Below are 16,437 nucleotides of genomic sequence, written 5' to 3'. Positions count from 1 at the left end.
GTAAAGGAATAGCCCACCTCTCCTGCAGCAGAATTCTGCCAGCTCACTTTTCTTTTTCCAACCCTGAGCTCCTAATATTGTTAGTGTAATATTAACACTTCTCTTGGTTTAAAAATGTGGTTCAATAGAGAATAGGAGACATTCCACACCACTGAAGCCAGTATTAAAACAAAACCACAGAATTTGACATTGGTGATCACCCACTTTCCGTTCTGTAAAGAGTCCTACTTTTGATTTTCCATCTCTCCCACTCCTCCTTCGTTCTCATGCCTGTCTTTCCTTACTTCTACTACAAACTCACTCCTTTTTGTGAATGCTCTCTCCTCCTTTCCCTCCTCCCCACTTTCTTACTCTAAGATGCTACATGCATGAAAAAGCTCCCCCAATACTTCTTGCATTTATAACCCTCAACTGATAGATATGACTCTACAGGGAAAAGGTATCACCTGCAGTTTCTATTTGGATATACACCCAATATATACAATATACCCACAGATTATTCAGGCAAGATCCTAACAGTTCAACGTGGAGCATCAGTGGCCATCTGCACTACCTCTCATTATACAGCATCAGGGTCTGCCTTATTAAAAGTCACTTATTTGTCTATGTTGGAAGTTAACTCTTAAAACATAGGTTCACCAACATAAAATGTACACTGGATATCCCATTAAATGCAGAGGGACCGTGTATTTATTTCAGCCGAATTTTCTAAATTATCCTTTACTGTGAAGTCCCTTATTCTATTCACTTACTGCATTCCACGTATTGCTCCCTGTTGCCAGGAATGGCCTACCAGGAGGCTAGAACAGATTAAGCCTCTGCTGTGAAACAGTAAACGTGTTGTTCAAAATACGTGTATCAGAAGGCCAGGACACTCACACCAGACGTACGGCAGCAGTTTACACGTGAGCTTCTCAGCAACCTAAATGAAAACACTTTGCACGGCCTCCCAGCTGCGGACACGGCCGCCGGGCGGGGCGCTCTGCGGGGCTCCTGCTGCCACTTCGCTACAGGGCCCTGACGGGAGCGCTGGCAGACAGCCCGTCCCCAGGGCCGAGTGCCACAGCCAGCTCCAGCAGCGGGCGCTCCTGGGCGCAGCCAGTGAACACTGCAGCTCGCTTCTTACCCAGCGGAGGGTGATGTAGCCGCCGCTTCCGTGAGATAAGCAACAAAACACGAAGGAAGGTAAACACACGTGGCCAGCAGCCGCCCTCCCTTCACACGCACAGGCACCAGCCCAGGATGACGCGCCGCCGAGAGGCCGAAACCAGGCCGGGCTGTGCGGGCGCAGGCGGCACCGCAGGCAGCGGCGGCAGCAGCAGCAGCAGGAGGACCAAGTGCCGTCGTCACCCGCTTTCCCACCGCGTCACCGAGCGCGGCCGGCAGGTGCCAGGCGAAGGGAGAGAAGGGTGCGGAGCTGGAAGCGTAAGGTAGGAGGCGGTACCAGGGCCTCCATGTCACTAAAGCCGGCAGAGCTCTGCGGTATGAAGCAGCGGGACGCAAACCCTCTCGGTTGCGCAGTACCGCATTCTCTGAGAAGCGGGGCTTTTAAACCCTTTCCGGCGCCGGGAGTGGCCACCTCCCGAGCGAAGCTGCAGGCCCTGGCTGGGCCGCGAAGCCCCGTTGGTGCTACAGCCTCCGCCCAGGCCCGGGGCTGTTTCCGGTGGTGCGGAGCGGGGAGCTCGGCCCCGGGAGGCAGCGAGCTGCGTCCAGGTGCTCGGGGCAGCTGCTCGGCAGGTGTGGCTTGGTTTGACATGGTTCTGTGCACGTTTCACACACTAACCTCAGGTGTGTTGTTTTTAGGAAATCAACGGGTGATGCAAGGAAAACGATGAAATTTGGTTGCCTTTCCTTCCGACAACCCTATGCAGGATTAGTTTTAAACAAAGTCAAAACAGTGGAGACCCGTTGGCGTCCTTTGCTAGCAAAGTACAAGGGCTGCACCATTGCTGTTCATATAGCTGTTAAAGACTGGGAAGATGAAACATACAGAGCAATTCTTTCGAATAGATTTGGTATGACACCACAACAAGTGCAAGACTTGGTGGATAAAGGGGAAAAGTTTGGCAGAGGAGTTATCGCAGGTAAGCAACTTGCAGTATTGCTTGGATTGTGTTTTCCAAGCAAGCTTTCAGTCTGTTAACATTCAGTCAGATAAAATACACATGGACTTTACACAGCTGTGCTCGGTAAAACGTGCCATTAACGTTTACTTTGAGGGAGTGGCCCCTGTGTTGTGACTGGGGGACTATTGCAATTCCTTATGACTGTAAACTGAAGTCGGAGAGGGAAGTTGTGAATAGAATTTATTCTTTTCCATTGTGTTGGAAATGTGAAGTATGCTTGATCTCTGGGATAAAGAATTTTAGTCAGGCCTCAGTTTTTAACAGGCATTCAGTCAACTAAAAAGGCTACAACTCTAAAGTGTACGCAAGAAATAAAATTGGTTTCTGCTAACTCATCAGGCAGTAAGGTAATATAATGTGGGTTGTGTATTACCTTCTTTTGTGATAGTAAATGTCAGTTTCACACTTTTTGCATTTTGAGCTTAGATAGTCTTACTGAAACCATTTTACAGTACTGTTAAGTGAGATCACCATGTTGCAGTGATTTCATGTCATGTTAGAGATAATAAATTTCAGTTCTACAAATGTGCCATTGTTCTTGTTATTTAAGCAGTGAAGTTTGTTAACAAAAGTTAGGATGGAGTGGTGTTTTTTTGCTTATAATGTGCTGAAATACAACATATGTTGCTGTACCATGTGCTTACAAAGCTTTTATCCAGCACTCATTTTGCACTCTTGTAGATATCTTTTGTTACACCATCTATCTTCACCATCTCAACATTGTCAGCTATTCCTGCACAACAAATTATTATCACATACACTGAAAAACTGTTTCTGTTCTAGTGCTGAAAATTGTTAACTACTACATAATGTGCAATTTGTAACCTTGACATAAATTGCATGCTAAATTGTGGAGTAGGCATCAAAGCTTCTTTGATCTTATTTTAACCATTAAGCAATATCGAAATTCCCTTGCATGACATTAAAAGGGTTCCAGAGAGCAGGAATTTCCATATAGTTTAATGATTTTAAAATGTTAATGGTGTCCTGGTAGGAGCAGAGTTTTATTTTTAATGAAGCTGTTTCAAGGCCAAATGTAGCTCAGGAGTTTTGGTAGCAGCTGGTACTTCCTTAGATATGAGTGTCTAACAGAGTTCTGTATCACTGAGATGTGACTGTTGTAACTCCACGCTTCAACTGTAATTCACCAGCCTAAGTTGAGTCACACAGACCACCTTCTGCAGTGAATGACAGTGGTTTGAGATGTGTATGCTTCACACTGTGTTCTGGTAACAAATGAGATGGTTTGTGTGTCCTCTGGGAGGCTTACTTTTGGAAAACTTTTCTCCAGGAGATCAACCAACCAATTTTGTATTTTAATTTTATAACACAGGATTAATTGACATTGGAGAGACATCGCTATGTCCAGAAAACTTGCCTCCTGAAGAGATTCTGGAGCTGGAAAAGAAAGCTGTCCTCTGTAATCTAGAACAGAAATACTTGACTGTTGTTTCAAATGCAAGATGGCTTCTGCAACCAATTCCTGCCAGAGGGGTACAAGGTGTGTGGCAGGTGGACGTCCCTGAGGAACTGATCCCTGCAGAAGCATAGGTGTTGCCCCTCACTATTACTTTTCCTGCCTAAATGCAAACTTAGACTCATAGAATGTTTTGGGTTGGAAGGGACTTTGAAGATCCTCTAGTTCCAACCCCCTGGGCAGAGGCAGTTTCCACTAGACCAGGTAACTTGTAATTCACGAGTCAGCATCTTGAATACCAGTGAGTTTAGGATTCAAAACTGATTGCTTGAAATAGCAAATACATTTGAAGAACTGCCCTTTTGAGGCAGAATAAACAAGATGTAATTTTTATGACCATCATTGGAAATCATTGATGGTTCGCTAGATTTTTCCTACATAAGTAACTGCCATTTTTAAAAATACATGGTTATGTATTTTGTGTCAATTTAAAATGTAAACACAACCATATTATATATGTATCTCTGTATACGAGGAAGAGTTTTTAAGACCCCCCCAGAAAAATGGTGCTTCAAAACAGGCTGCCTTTGTTAACACATCTGTCTGACAGCCCACACCTAACCTTACCTTAAGGACCAGATTTTCCTTATTCACAGGTTAGGAATATTATATATGCATATGATGGGGAAGCAGCCTGCAAGCTCTGTGACCTGACAGCTTTTGTGGGAAGCTCTTCATTAGAAGGTGCCTGTACAAAATTAAATGAAGCTATTATTTCTCTCATTTAAGATGGAAAATACTTGTAAGCTTTTGACTAACCTAATACTGTAGAGACAAACAAATAGAAGTCACTAATTTTGGCACTTGAGTTTTTCAAAATTTACAGTTTTTTTGAGTTTCTGGATCAAGGCCCAAGGCCAGACATAGGTATAAGGACAGGACAACTGGCAGAGGTTTTGTATTCGGATAGTTTATTGGAACACATAGGAGACTCTGTTCCCTTGAACTATGCAGCTTCTGAAAAGCTGTGGGAGGCACCTTGCTTGTCCCAGGTTAGGGCCCAAAGCCATTGCCACAAGTGCAAGTCAGGCCATGGTGCTATGGTGGAGTTTGTCCCTGAGGTGGCCTTGGCACAGACAGAGCAGCGGCTACCCCTGGGTGGTGAGCAGTTGTACTGGGCATCACTTGTATTTTGTTTTCCTCTCATTATCTCTCTTTTCATTATAATAATTATAATGTCTTTATTTCAATTATTAAACTCTTATTTAAACGCATGGATTTCACTTTTTCCCAGTTCTCCTTATCCCACCAGTGACTAGGATGGTGCAGGGTCTGAATGAGCAGCTGCATGGTACTTAGCTGCTGATTGGCATTAAACCACAAATATGGTTTAATAGAAATGGAAAAACTCAGATTATCTTCAGGATCTCCAACTCTGTAATTCAAGTGCTGATTCAGCAATACCTATTTTAAAGTAATTGGGACAAGGCATGAGATGAAATACATTTGTCTGCTGATTCCCAGTTCAAGTTCACTGTGCTTCCATCATCTTAATCTGGCATGTTGATGTTTAACTTGGGAAGTTGAATGACGTATTTCCCTGAACTTGGTGTGATGATTAAACCACAAAAGCACCTCTCACACATGCAGAAAGGTCTATACACTCTGCTGTTGTCTCACTGCCATGCAGACACTAAGAAAACTCTATCCATGGTATTTAAGGTACCTAAACTGTGGGTTCACCTAAGCACAAAGAACAGCTGCAAGGATGTGGGAATATCAGACATCTATTTTTATAAGATACTGCAGTGTGCGTTCCAAAGACTTTCTTTAAAGCATGGAGAAGTCCAAAACAATTGGTCAAAGGTTGTCTTTCTTGAAACAAGAAAAACACTATACCAACACCAAGAAGTTCCTATCTTGAAAAGTTTAATCACTGACTCCAACACAAAGTTGGTAATGAAGAGCAAGCCATGATATTTATACCAGCTAACCAACATCTGTAAAAGCTACAACTAATGTCTCTGGCATAGACTGCACACACAATGCAAGAGGAGACAGCTTATTAACAAGCAGTCTAATGGGAAAATGGTATAGGCACTGCTCAACAAGAATTAAACCATGAAACTGGAAAAGCAACAAAAGCAGCATTTAACTCCTAAGCCAGTGCAAAAGTTGAAATACATGAAAATTCACATAGCTAACTTGAAACCATCATGGAAGCTGCTGTACATTCTACTTCCTCCTTAAAAAAGCTTTCCAGTTTTGCCTGAGAAATGCAACACTCCTGTGCCTCTCTGGTTAAGACAATGATTGTGGCTGAACAGAAGTAGTAAAGAGGTACTGTACTAAGGCATATCCAAAGCATTTAAAACAGACATGGAAATCATGTGTATATTTAGGACCTAAAAGACGTGTCAAATATCACAGGCATTTCATACAGGGTTTTTAAAAAAATACTTTTAGATAATACTTATACTGTACACAACAGGACTTTTAAACAATATATTACACTGCTAAGATGTTCATATAAATACTATACAGGTAACTGTGCAACCAGCTCATCAGGAAGGTGCACAGATGATACCACCAAGTATCTCTGGAAAAACTCAGATTATCTTCAGGATCTCCAACTCTGTAATTCAAGTGCTGATTCAGCAATACCTATTTTAAAGTAATCGGGACAAGGCATGAGATGAAATACATTTGTCTGCTGATTCCCAGTTCAAGTTCACTATGTTTCCATCATCTTAATCTGGCATGTCGATGTTTAACTTGGGAGGTGGAATGACATATTTCCCTGGACTTTGTGTGATGACCACCCCAGTCTTTTTTCGAAACATGGGTGCAATTTTTGGTGGTTCAGGTAGTGGTGTTTCTTCTGTTTCCTCATTATCTTCATGATGAAGATCATAAGAAATATTTCCATATTCTCGTAAGAATGGGAAAATTTCAAGCAGGAACTGGCAGAAGTCTTTGCGAATTCCAAACCACCCTACAAATAAATAAATAAAACTGTTTCACACTGCAGAACAGGATAAGTGGGCAGAGTATGCAATCTTGTTTCAGTTCTCTTGACTATTTGCGTAAGCAATATAAAATTTGTTAGTGCTGCTTATCAACATGTTACTTACAACAGTTCAGATTACACACACAGAGGTAGACATACAGAATGTATACATACATTTGCATGCCCCTGCATGTCTGTGCATGCATGTCTCTGTATATGCATCTATATGTATAAATTACAGCAAGAATCCATTTCATTTCAACCATTAAGCAGTGTCGGGTCACATCAGTACACAGACAAAGAACACAAAAGACTTGGCATCTCGACCAAAGCAATCGGTGCCACATAAGAAGACATCCATGCCAACTTTGATACATATAGGTTATAGGCAGACACAGTAGTAAATATATGTATTCGGTATTCCACAAATATTTTTGTTGTTAAACAACTATAATGGGATGCCAGGAGTATTACGTACATCCTTGGCATTACCTGCACTTGATTATAAACTAATACACATTCTGTGTTTGTTACAGATTTTGCGATATGCAAAGACTTGGAAAGAGTATCTAAGTAAGCAGTACTTGTAGTTCAGCAGGTGGCACTCGTCTAGTAACCAATACCAAAGGTCAGTGCTAGAAGGGACAGCCTCCCCAAGTCAGTTCTTTCACACTGAACACAAAGCATTTGCCCAGGAAGACAGCACACAACCCATCTTTTTGCAGAGATTATTTTTCATGGCCATCTGACGTTATTTCATTTAGCATTTTAAAGGTGGATTTTCATGCAAGTCTTCTGAGGCCCACTTAAGGTGAATAGTCTTTATTAAAAAAATTACGTAAGTATGTATTAACCCTACATAAAAGATATGTGGCTCTCCAAAAGACCAGTCTGGCCACAAATTATTGAGGGCATGCATTAAGGGAAACAACAACAACAACAAAAAGCACCAGTGACAGTTTTCCATACAATATAAGCAATATAAAAACATTAAAATAAAAAATAAAACAATATAAAAGTAAACTAAATGTATGGAGATAAGATTAGTCATGACCAAAGGAATTCTCAGTATACTTCACAATCAGACCAAAACTGAAGTAAGTTTATGTAATATCACAGCTGGTTCCTTTCAACTCTTAAAATCCTAACAAATTTTATTGCCTTGTCAACAAGGAATATGAACTGCAACATAGATGGGGAAAGCTGGTCTGAAGAGCATCTGCACTGGTTCAGTAACATCAGATGGCTGAAAGTGCAAAAACTTCTTTCAGCAGTGCAAGCTGTGATGGGAATAAAAGCCTATAAACCTACACTGGCCACTCAGGCAACTGAAGTTACAACTGAGCAGCATAGAGCATTGTTTGGCCAAAGAGAGAAGAAAACATTGGTTCAGGATACTAGGCCAAATGCTAATTAAAAATGGTAGGTACAACACTATTTTTCAGAACCCAGAGCACAGTGATCCAGTCATGTCCCGTGAGGCTGAAACTCATGGAAATAAGAAAGGATAAAAGGCTGAGTTATAATTAAAATCCCACTGAGACTTCAGGTTAAATCTGAGCACAAGTTATGCTTACAGGAATCAGGAAAATAAAAGCAAGAGGCACTATTAAAACCTGAAAACTTCTGATATTCACCTGGAAACCACAGTAACAAATATAGTTCTTTCATGAGAGAATATACATAAAAAAAAACCCCTTTACGATAATAAAAATCTTAATAAAATTAAGCCTTGAGTTTCAATCTGTTTCTGTGATTTTTAAATACTTACAGTGGTTTCCTCCTTTTTGTCCAAATGTTGTTGCCATTAAAGTTATCAGCGAAAGCCAGAGAGGAACAAATATGGGTATAAAAGAAAAAGTATTGTGCCCATCCAGTCTGTGTACTAGTAAGATCTAAACGACAAAGAAATTATACAATGTCAGTTTAACTGCAATACCTGCCTTCAAGCTTCTTAAAACATACACTGATCTCTAATCTTTAACTTCACACATCTGTGAAAAAAATGGCCTCCACAAAAACATGTAGTTACAGTTCTACTGTGATGCATATTCTGCTCAAAAAACTTGGAAGAAACATAGAATTCTTTGTTTTCTTTCATATTTGCTGTTAATATTTTGTTCCAAAACTGAAAGCACTATTCTCATTTTAGTTACTTCAAGTAGAGGCAGAGCAACATTACCACTCATTCTGAAAAGACCCACATTATGCTCTTTCCTACCTCAAATGTGAGGAGGGGCACTACAATTGTCATCCAGCTGACAGCCATGGTTATGTGTGTCCTCCTTTGCTCAGCAATCACATCCATAGAGCGCAAGAATAGAACAGACCATACAATGTAATAGAGCACTACTAGACATAGAAAGGACATCAAGATCCATAGTGGAACACAAACAACCTGGAAGAAAAAGAAATCAACTGCTTTTCCCGCTGAAAGTAACACATTAGATTTGGTTTAGGTGTGGGATTTTTTTAAATAAAGCAAGTCTACATATTAAGTGTAAACAAGAAATAGAAATTTAAGTCTAATGGTCTTCAAATAATAAAATCTCTCACAGAAAAGCTTCACAAATCATGTACACTGCTATGAGCCACATCACTATCTAGGGTTCCTCAGCTTTGTAAACCCCATCAAGTTGCAACAATTTAAAATTGACTCAATGTAGTTCAACTTTAGTAAGACTTCTGTGATTTAACATGGACTCATGTTTTTTTTTAATTCTAATTATTCTAGCAAGTATTCTCTACACTGGACACCTTACTTGAAATAGTTTCTAAATTAGATCCTTTCCCTAGTTTTTTTGGAAAATAGAAAGGACAGTCACAATCATGCCAGGTCACCAGTTCTGTAACTGGTAGTTTACAAACTGTAAAATGGCAAAAACACAGGCACAGGAACAGCACTTCTGTATTCTACAGGTACTTGGGACATAAGGTCTCAGAAGTTTTGACAGTGACCACTTGCAGTTAGTGGATTTACAGGCATGGTGACAGAGCAAATAAAACTAGTTATTTATCACACCATATTTACCAGCGCATTCTCTAACCCACCAGTCATTTTCATCACTATTTTAGTGTTCCCACTGGAAACTTTTGGTTAGGATTTCTCTTTAAACAACTGATCAGCAATTAATTGCAGGTAATGGCATGTCACTCTCCCTCAAAGGATGAAATACCTCAGGAACAGCCTTTGTTCCTCATGACCACTGAATGAAATGCCAAACATTCAGTGAAGGATTGTTAGGCCAGCAAGAATGTGATCATGGATCATGATCATACATTAACTGTTCCCTACAGTAAGTATCTTTATGAAATTCAGCATTTAAACAAGGATAAGAAGAAATCACTTGTTACATACAAGCCATGGCCATCTGATGATCTCATCTAGTCTCAGTGCAATGAATATGAACTGTAGAATATTGACTGAACACAAGATTTCCAGCTAGAAAAAGAAAATACATTAGTTAACCTTTAACATGATAAAGCCATTTCAAAGACAACAAAGAATCTAAGGATTTTTCTGACTTCATGTTTATCACTGTAATATGGAACATGCATTTGCATTAGATATTACTAAGCATCCCTAAATTTGGGAGGCTGTGATCGCAACAGAGTAACTGTAGAGGCAGATGTCTCCTGAGGTAAAAACTTCCTGGTATATAAAAATCCTTGGGAGTAGCTAGGCTCACAATTTAATGAATTCATTACACCTTAAATAAATGGTACTTTATTGACTATAAAAATAGTGTAACACATGAAGGAAAGCTTTTTCTGAGCCCACCATGATCTATAGATAAAACACCACTATATACTTACTGATCACCTAATCAGAGTAGGAACAAGCAGACAGTATATATCAGATTTAATAATTATGACAATAATAGATCACTAATTACTCCTGCCAAGAATTAATATCCTGGATTAAAGACAGGCCCTTCTTATGTTTCTAGCAAATGAAAGGGCAGTAATGAGACCTTCCCAGAGTCAAAAAGGAAAAGGTGACAAAATAGTAAAAGAAAAAAAAGTTGACAGTTCAACTGCATAACTTATTTTCTCTGAGACAGCTGCTGCCTTTTAGGAGTGAGTGGATTCCATTTTTTTTAATGCCAGTACTTAGCAGCTGTGCAGTCATCTGTAAATCAGTGGGTAATCAAGCATCAGCCAGGAGAAGGCAAGTACTTCTACACAAATTTTACTTTTAGGAATGATTAACTGAATAGAACTCTGCTGTATGAAATTCTATTTGTAGTATTTTTACATCAATAATTTAAGGTATCAGTTTACCAGCCATCCTAACAATCACCTACCAAAAATGTTTCTCTCTCCAGAGACACTCGGTTTATGCTAATGTTACAGAAACATTGTCTTGAAATTAAAAAAAAAATAAAAATTGAGGAGTTTGAGGGCATAGCAAAAAGAAAAAGAATCCTTTAAAAAAGTATCAATTCAATAATAATTCTAAATTTATTGTGAAACGCCGCAATGGTGAGAAGATCTTAGAATCCTTGTGAAGTGCTTCCAAAACCAAAAGGACTGAGTTGGAGGAGAAAGAAAATAGAGGCAGAAAATAAAACCCAACTGCTTTATGCCTACTATTTGTATTCCCAAATTAAAAATTAAGCACACAGATTGGGATAGTAACAAATTTTCAACCCTGATTCTGCCAAGGGACAGTGCTTACAATCAGTGAGATTTTCTTCAGTGATTTCCATTTAAGTGTCTAGTAAGAGTTCATACTGCATGAGTTCTTTTAACACACAATAATAAAAAGAAAGTGGTAGTGGTAGTTGAAAAAAAAAACAAAAAAACCCAAAAAAACCAAGAAAAACCAAACTAGAAGAGATGAGGAAAACAGTATTACCGATCCTGACTTTTCACTCATGTTCGCAGGTCAGTGCAAACAATTAATTCAACCAATGCAGTCATCCATCTCATGCTTTAGTGAGAGATGAACTGCTACAACATTGATACAGTCTTGCATTGCCACAAATTCTACACATAAAAGGCCAGGTTGGATGGAGCTTTGAACAACCTGCTCTAGTGGAAGGTGTCCCTGCTCAGGGCAGGGGGTTGGAACTGGGTGAGCTTTAAGGTTCCTTCCAAGGCAAACCAGTCTATGACTCTATAGCAACAAACAAAGCATTACCTCCAGAGACCTGTCATGTCGGAATCCCCACACACAAGCTGCAACTGACACTGGAGATACAAAGAATAATGGCATGAAGACCAGAAGCCAGAAATGGGTTCCTCTTTCGATCCGGTCACACACCAGAACTTCAAACATCAGCAGTAGCAGATGGATGCCAACTGCTATTAACATTGCTTTGAACTCCACACAGGTTTCTCCTTCTGCTCTAAAGAGAGGATAACAAAGCATTCAGTTTACTTGTTAGTAAGAAAGCACACAATCCTGCAAGCATCCCAAGACACTCATTTATAATTGTTTTGTTTAAGATATTAATACTTGTTTTTAATAAACATACAAATTATGCCCAAACAGCTGCTATTAAACTAAACTCCTGATGACCCAACAGGATTTCTTGCCCATAAAGCTGCACAGTTAAAGGATTTTCCTCAAAGGAGGCAGTGAGATTTTTACAAGTTTAAAACTTTCTACATATTCCATAGCTCTGCATTAAAAACAGGATTTCTTTGCTACTACATAAACACTCAGACATCATGAAGGCTGTTGGGAAATAAATTTAGTCTAAAATTATCTGTTTGGTTCCTGCACCAGCTTTTATTGAGTCAACATCTTTCCCCAGAATTTCCTTCTTCATCAAAATCAGCATACTGCAACAGAATATCATCTGTTACAAAAAAGTAAAATAACACACACAGAGGAACCACACTTTTTTCCTACACAAGCAGAAAGGGTTAACAAGACCTGAACCACACAATATAGTATATCAGAATAGGGCCTATGTACAAAGTTTTTTCATTTAATATTCACTGTAGATAGAAAAGAAGACTGAATTTATTGCATTTAAGGTAGCTTTTCTTTTCCCCAGCATGTTCAAATTCATATCCTACTTGGATTACCAAAAGAATGAACACTGATATATTTAAAGGCCTGAAAGTTATCCTACATTAGACTGACAATTAAAATATCACTGTTAAACAATTTTAACAAAAATGAATAGGAATTTACAGAATTTGTTGCCACAAACCTCTTACTTTGCAGTAGCTTATTTTAGTGTATTGAACTCCTTAAATATTTCTTCTAAAACTGCAACTAAAGTCTGTAAAAATTCTCAATGTTCACAGCATATTCAAGAATCACTGAAGATTCATCCTTACCTTCTCTGAGCACACCAAGGAGAAAAAAAACCAATGCAAAAACCACTTTCAGGCTATTGTACATTTCAGGAAAGTGATTTAAAAATTAATCCAATTAAATATAGTATATTCCTACTGCATATGAAGATACCTATTTCTATATGGCTTATACTAAAGCAAGGAATTCCCAACATTCTAACAGAACAGTGCAAAAAGTTACTCCATGAGAAGTTGTAGCTTCTCAAAAACAGTATTGCTGAAGCTTGTGATAAACTGTTGCAACTAGGATTAAGCCATCTATTGCTGCTTAAAACTTTGCATACACTATAGGTTATCATTATTTTACATAGCAATCCTCTGGATGGTATAGTTCACGTTGTTAAAAGAACTACTGATGAATTTGATTGCGTACAGAGAACCTTTTGCAAAATATCCTTGACTTACCGATACTGTGGGTTTCGGGCCCATACTCCTGTTCCCACTGAGGCCCCAACGATCACCATTAACTTCCACAGCCATATTGGAGCAAATACAGCCCAGTAACTCCACTGAATTTTGTCATCCAGGCGTAGAGACAGCAACACAGAAAAGAGCAGCAGGCAGGCGTAAATAAGAAATTTGCTGTTAAACAGAAAAAAAACCACCCCAGAGTCAGAAATTAAGGCAGCAACTTCATATGAATTTTGTAGAAAATCAGTCACAGCTGAAACATAATCAGGGTATTTCCTAATAGAAAACACACATCAACCTTCTTACAAAGAATCAAATCTGTTCTGAAGAGTCAAATATTTAATCATAAATACAGCATATGACATCTCTTTCACTTATAAAGCCAATGCTTCAAGAGAACACATCAAAAGCATTCTTGCATGACAAACTTAATGAATGGACATCTATAAATAGTTCTCTCTCACAAGGATCCAGACAAGAGCTGGATTATTACAGGCTCAGAAATAATACCAGTTGTACATGTTTTTAGAAAATGCGTTCTTTCATGCAAATCAAATCAGACAGTTTTGATGTTCAAAATCAAGTTACGTAATTTATGTAATTTTTGCCACGCTACTTTAAACTAAAAATTAAAAACTTACGCATTGTAATACGGCAGACTTCAGAGATGGGTTTTTTTATTATTTTTACATTCAGTTAGAAAAAAGCAACATTATAGGAAAAAAAACCAGGTTAAGCTTTTAACAAAGTTAGTGATTGTAGAGTGTAGTTTAACTAGAATAGTGAGGATGGTGCTTACACATTTCAAATAGTTATGTTGGTATATTTTATAATCTAGTCAACCTAAGAACAAATTAATGTATTTGGAACCCTTGAAAGCAGTGGCATAGCAACTGCTTGTACCACCAAAAATCAGACAAAATGATTACATAGTACATGATTTCCTCACACTACAGGAAGGGAAAGAGTCACCCACCCATTCACCAGAGGCTCGCAGACTGCTTTAGAAAACACAAAATTATGTTTCAACCACTTCAATCAAGTAATTGGATGTATTTTAAAACATGGATAACCTAGGGAACAGAGGAAATACTTGCTATAGAGTAAAGCAGCAATAGTTGGGGATACTACCCTTACTTCTACAGCACAACTAAAACTGCCCACTTTCACTCTCATCAAATAATGATTTATCAGCTCATCACTGTCTCCATCAGATATCCAGCTGCTCAGTCTCAGAACAAGTGCCTCAGCTGTTTCTTAATATGAAAAAGCAGCTGTATTGTGTCAGCATCTCCTCACATGCTTGATGAAGCTACCTTGGAACAGAAAGATACGAAACAAGTGTCATTCCTTACAGCAACAGAGAGGTTCCTCAGCTTCCCAGGCTATCCATGCTTTTCCAGCATTTGTGTAATTTGTACTTTCCCTTGCTGCTCAATAAAAAGAGCAGTAAAGTGCCATGTGGTGAAATGCTGCTGCTCCCCGAGAGGTCCATTAAACATCAAAACATTCAAGATGAAGTTATCTGCACAAATGTAATGTTCAGATGCTCACTCACCATTTAGATGGCACCCCAAAAAGTTGCAAGCATTACTTTGCAATACCAAAACTTTATGACCTTCTGGAACTCCTGTTCCTACTCTTCCATTACTTCCAATCACATATATTTAAACTGTTTATTTCAGTCTCTCCACAACAACACACTTCCTGAAGCACTGGTTACCCTTCTGTTTGTCTAAACAACTGATTGAACACAGCTTTCTGTAGTGGCAATCACATGAGGCCTCTTTCACAAACAAGATTTTCCCCAGGACTCTCAGTATTGACTGCACAAGTTTCTTGCAGCCTTTACTCCTGCAATACCTGGTAATGGCAAGCCCAGTAAAGTCAAACTAATTCTCTCAGCTCCTTTCAGCATTATGTGTATCTGCATTTGCTTGGCAAGACAACAGAAGGCAAACCTGTAGCAACTATCATCCTGTTTAATTTGAGGCCAGCATGAAGGCTCGCCCTCTGCAGTTCTCCGAGGCTAGATGAGGACAGTTAAGGGCAATGCCTTCATACCTCCAAAACCCGAGCCTTTACCAGATGCTGCACGCCTGTGCTGGAGTGTAAGGCTTTATACCCCAAACCACGAAGCTGAAAAATTCAAAACCCAGAACGAAACTTGGAGTAATAATAAACGGAAGGAAACGGCTGGAACCTGTCCTGCAGAGTGGGTGGCTGCTGCCGCGTTCGCAGCCACCTGAAGAAGCACGCATCGGCACTCGCTGGGAAGGAACCGATCAGGCACAGCGCGTTCGACCCACCCCGAACCGCTGAACCGGATTAACACTGTCGAAGCCGGCTTCCTCTCCAGGGAACCCGCAGCACTGCTTGGCTCGGCCTGGACGGGGAAGGTGCAGAGTCAGCCCCGGCGGCGCTACCGCCCCCCCATCCCGGCGGCAGCTCGGGCCCCACCGGGCCGCCACTTCCGGGCACGTCCCGCTACCAGCGCCGGGAAACGGAGCCTCCGCCCACCCACTGCGCCGGGACATGGAGCTGCGGGGACATAGCCAAGTACCGCCCTGACACTGTGCGGACCGGCGGCCGAACGGTCCCTGAAAAGGCGGCGCGGCCCCAGGCCGCCCGTTAAGACTTGGGCCGCCCTCACCTGGGATTGAAGTCCTGGAACAAGCCACGCAAGTTCATTGCGGCTCGACCCTCCCGCCCAGCTCCTCCGCGCTCTACCAGGCGCGCATGGCGCGGCCGCCACCGCCGAAGCCTAGCCTAGCCTGGCTTGGCCTGGCCTCGAGGCCGTTCCACCTCCGCTTCGCTCCGCCCCGCCGGAACCGGGCAGCCAGCACAGCCCCGCGCATGCGCGCCGCCCGCCAGCCTTGTGGCCGCGTCCTGCTGCTGGGGAGCTGGCGTTCGCTCTCTGGGCTGCACAGACGGCTGTTGCGCATGCGGCTTAGTCGAGACGGAAGCGCTGGGCGCTGAAAGCAGCAGGGCCTGATTCGGGTTGTGTTTAGAAGGGGTTTTGACGGCCTGGCGCAATTCTGTAGCCTTTATTGGAAAGAAGCCAGTCGAAAGTACAGCATACAGTGTGTCAGATGCATGGTGAAGAATGGGGTTTCTACCCAGTTCCTCTGTAGGCTAAATTTGTGCTTGCTTTG

General features: G+C 40.8%; 2 protein-coding genes across 6 annotated transcripts; one reads left to right on the top strand and one right to left on the bottom strand.

The window, feature by feature from the left end:
* Positions 1 to 909: 909 nt before the first annotated feature.
* LOC308224523 (protein EOLA1-like) lies at positions 910 to 4,817 on the top strand. 2 transcript variants are annotated; one of them, XM_080624537.1, is made up of 3 exons: positions 910 to 1,185; positions 1,804 to 2,084; positions 3,460 to 4,817. In XM_080624537.1, exons 2-3 carry the CDS (start codon positions 1,832 to 1,834, stop codon positions 3,675 to 3,677), a joined length of 471 nt encoding a protein of 156 aa, XP_080480663.1. In that variant the 5' UTR covers positions 910 to 1,185; positions 1,804 to 1,831; the 3' UTR covers positions 3,678 to 4,817. The 2 variants fall into 2 exon arrangements, with proteins under 2 accessions (XP_080480663.1, XP_080480662.1); XM_080624536.1 differs by having other exon boundaries at positions 912 to 1,430.
* Positions 4,818 to 4,948: 131 nt separating this feature from the next.
* On the bottom strand, positions 4,949 to 16,092 carry TMEM185A (transmembrane protein 185A). 4 transcript variants are annotated; one of them, XM_080624534.1, is made up of 8 exons: positions 15,936 to 16,052; positions 15,486 to 15,668; positions 13,277 to 13,453; positions 11,700 to 11,907; positions 9,912 to 9,995; positions 8,775 to 8,951; positions 8,325 to 8,448; positions 4,949 to 6,538 (listed from the first exon to the last, which is right to left on the bottom strand). In XM_080624534.1, exons 3-8 carry the CDS (start codon positions 13,333 to 13,335, stop codon positions 6,294 to 6,296), a joined length of 897 nt encoding a protein of 298 aa, XP_080480660.1. In that variant the 5' UTR covers positions 13,336 to 13,453; positions 15,486 to 15,668; positions 15,936 to 16,052; the 3' UTR covers positions 4,949 to 6,293. The 4 variants fall into 4 exon arrangements, with proteins under 4 accessions (XP_080480660.1, XP_080480658.1, XP_080480659.1 ...); XM_080624532.1 differs by lacking the exon at positions 15,486 to 15,668 and having other exon boundaries at positions 15,936 to 16,092; XM_080624533.1 differs by having other exon boundaries at positions 15,486 to 16,027.
* Between the last annotated feature and the right edge of the window lie 345 nt (positions 16,093 to 16,437).

This window comes from Psittacula echo (assembly GCF_963264785.1).
Source record: "Psittacula echo genome assembly, chromosome: 8".
Lineage (NCBI taxonomy): Eukaryota > Metazoa > Chordata > Aves > Psittaciformes > Psittacidae > Psittacula > Psittacula echo.
This window is presented reverse-complemented; position numbering and strand designations above follow the sequence as displayed.

What these genes read in the sequence shown, in the direction of transcription:
- LOC308224523 (XM_080624536.1), top strand. Translation starts at nt 1,243, where the DNA reads ATGACGCGCCGCCGAGAGGCCGAAACCAGGCCGGGCTGTGCGGGCGCA. An exon ending in TGCGGAGCTGGAAGCGTAAG is followed by an intron (nt 1,431 to 1,803) that starts GTAGGAGGCGGT and finishes TGTTGTTTTTAG; the next exon opens with GAAATCAACGGGTGATGCAA. An exon ending in TGGCAGAGGAGTTATCGCAG is followed by an intron (nt 2,085 to 3,459) that starts GTAAGCAACTTG and finishes TTTATAACACAG; the next exon opens with GATTAATTGACATTGGAGAG.
- TMEM185A (XM_080624532.1), bottom strand. Translation starts at nt 15,973, where the DNA reads ATGAACTTGCGTGGCTTGTTCCAGGACTTCAATCCCAG. An exon ending in GCCCGAAACCCACAGTATCG is followed by an intron (nt 11,908 to 13,276) that starts GTAAGTCAAGGA and finishes TCCTCTCTTTAG; the next exon opens with AGCAGAAGGAGAAACCTGTG. An exon ending in TCATCAGATGGCCATGGCTT is followed by an intron (nt 8,952 to 9,911) that starts GTATGTAACAAG and finishes TTTTTCTTCCAG; the next exon opens with GTTGTTTGTGTTCCACTATG.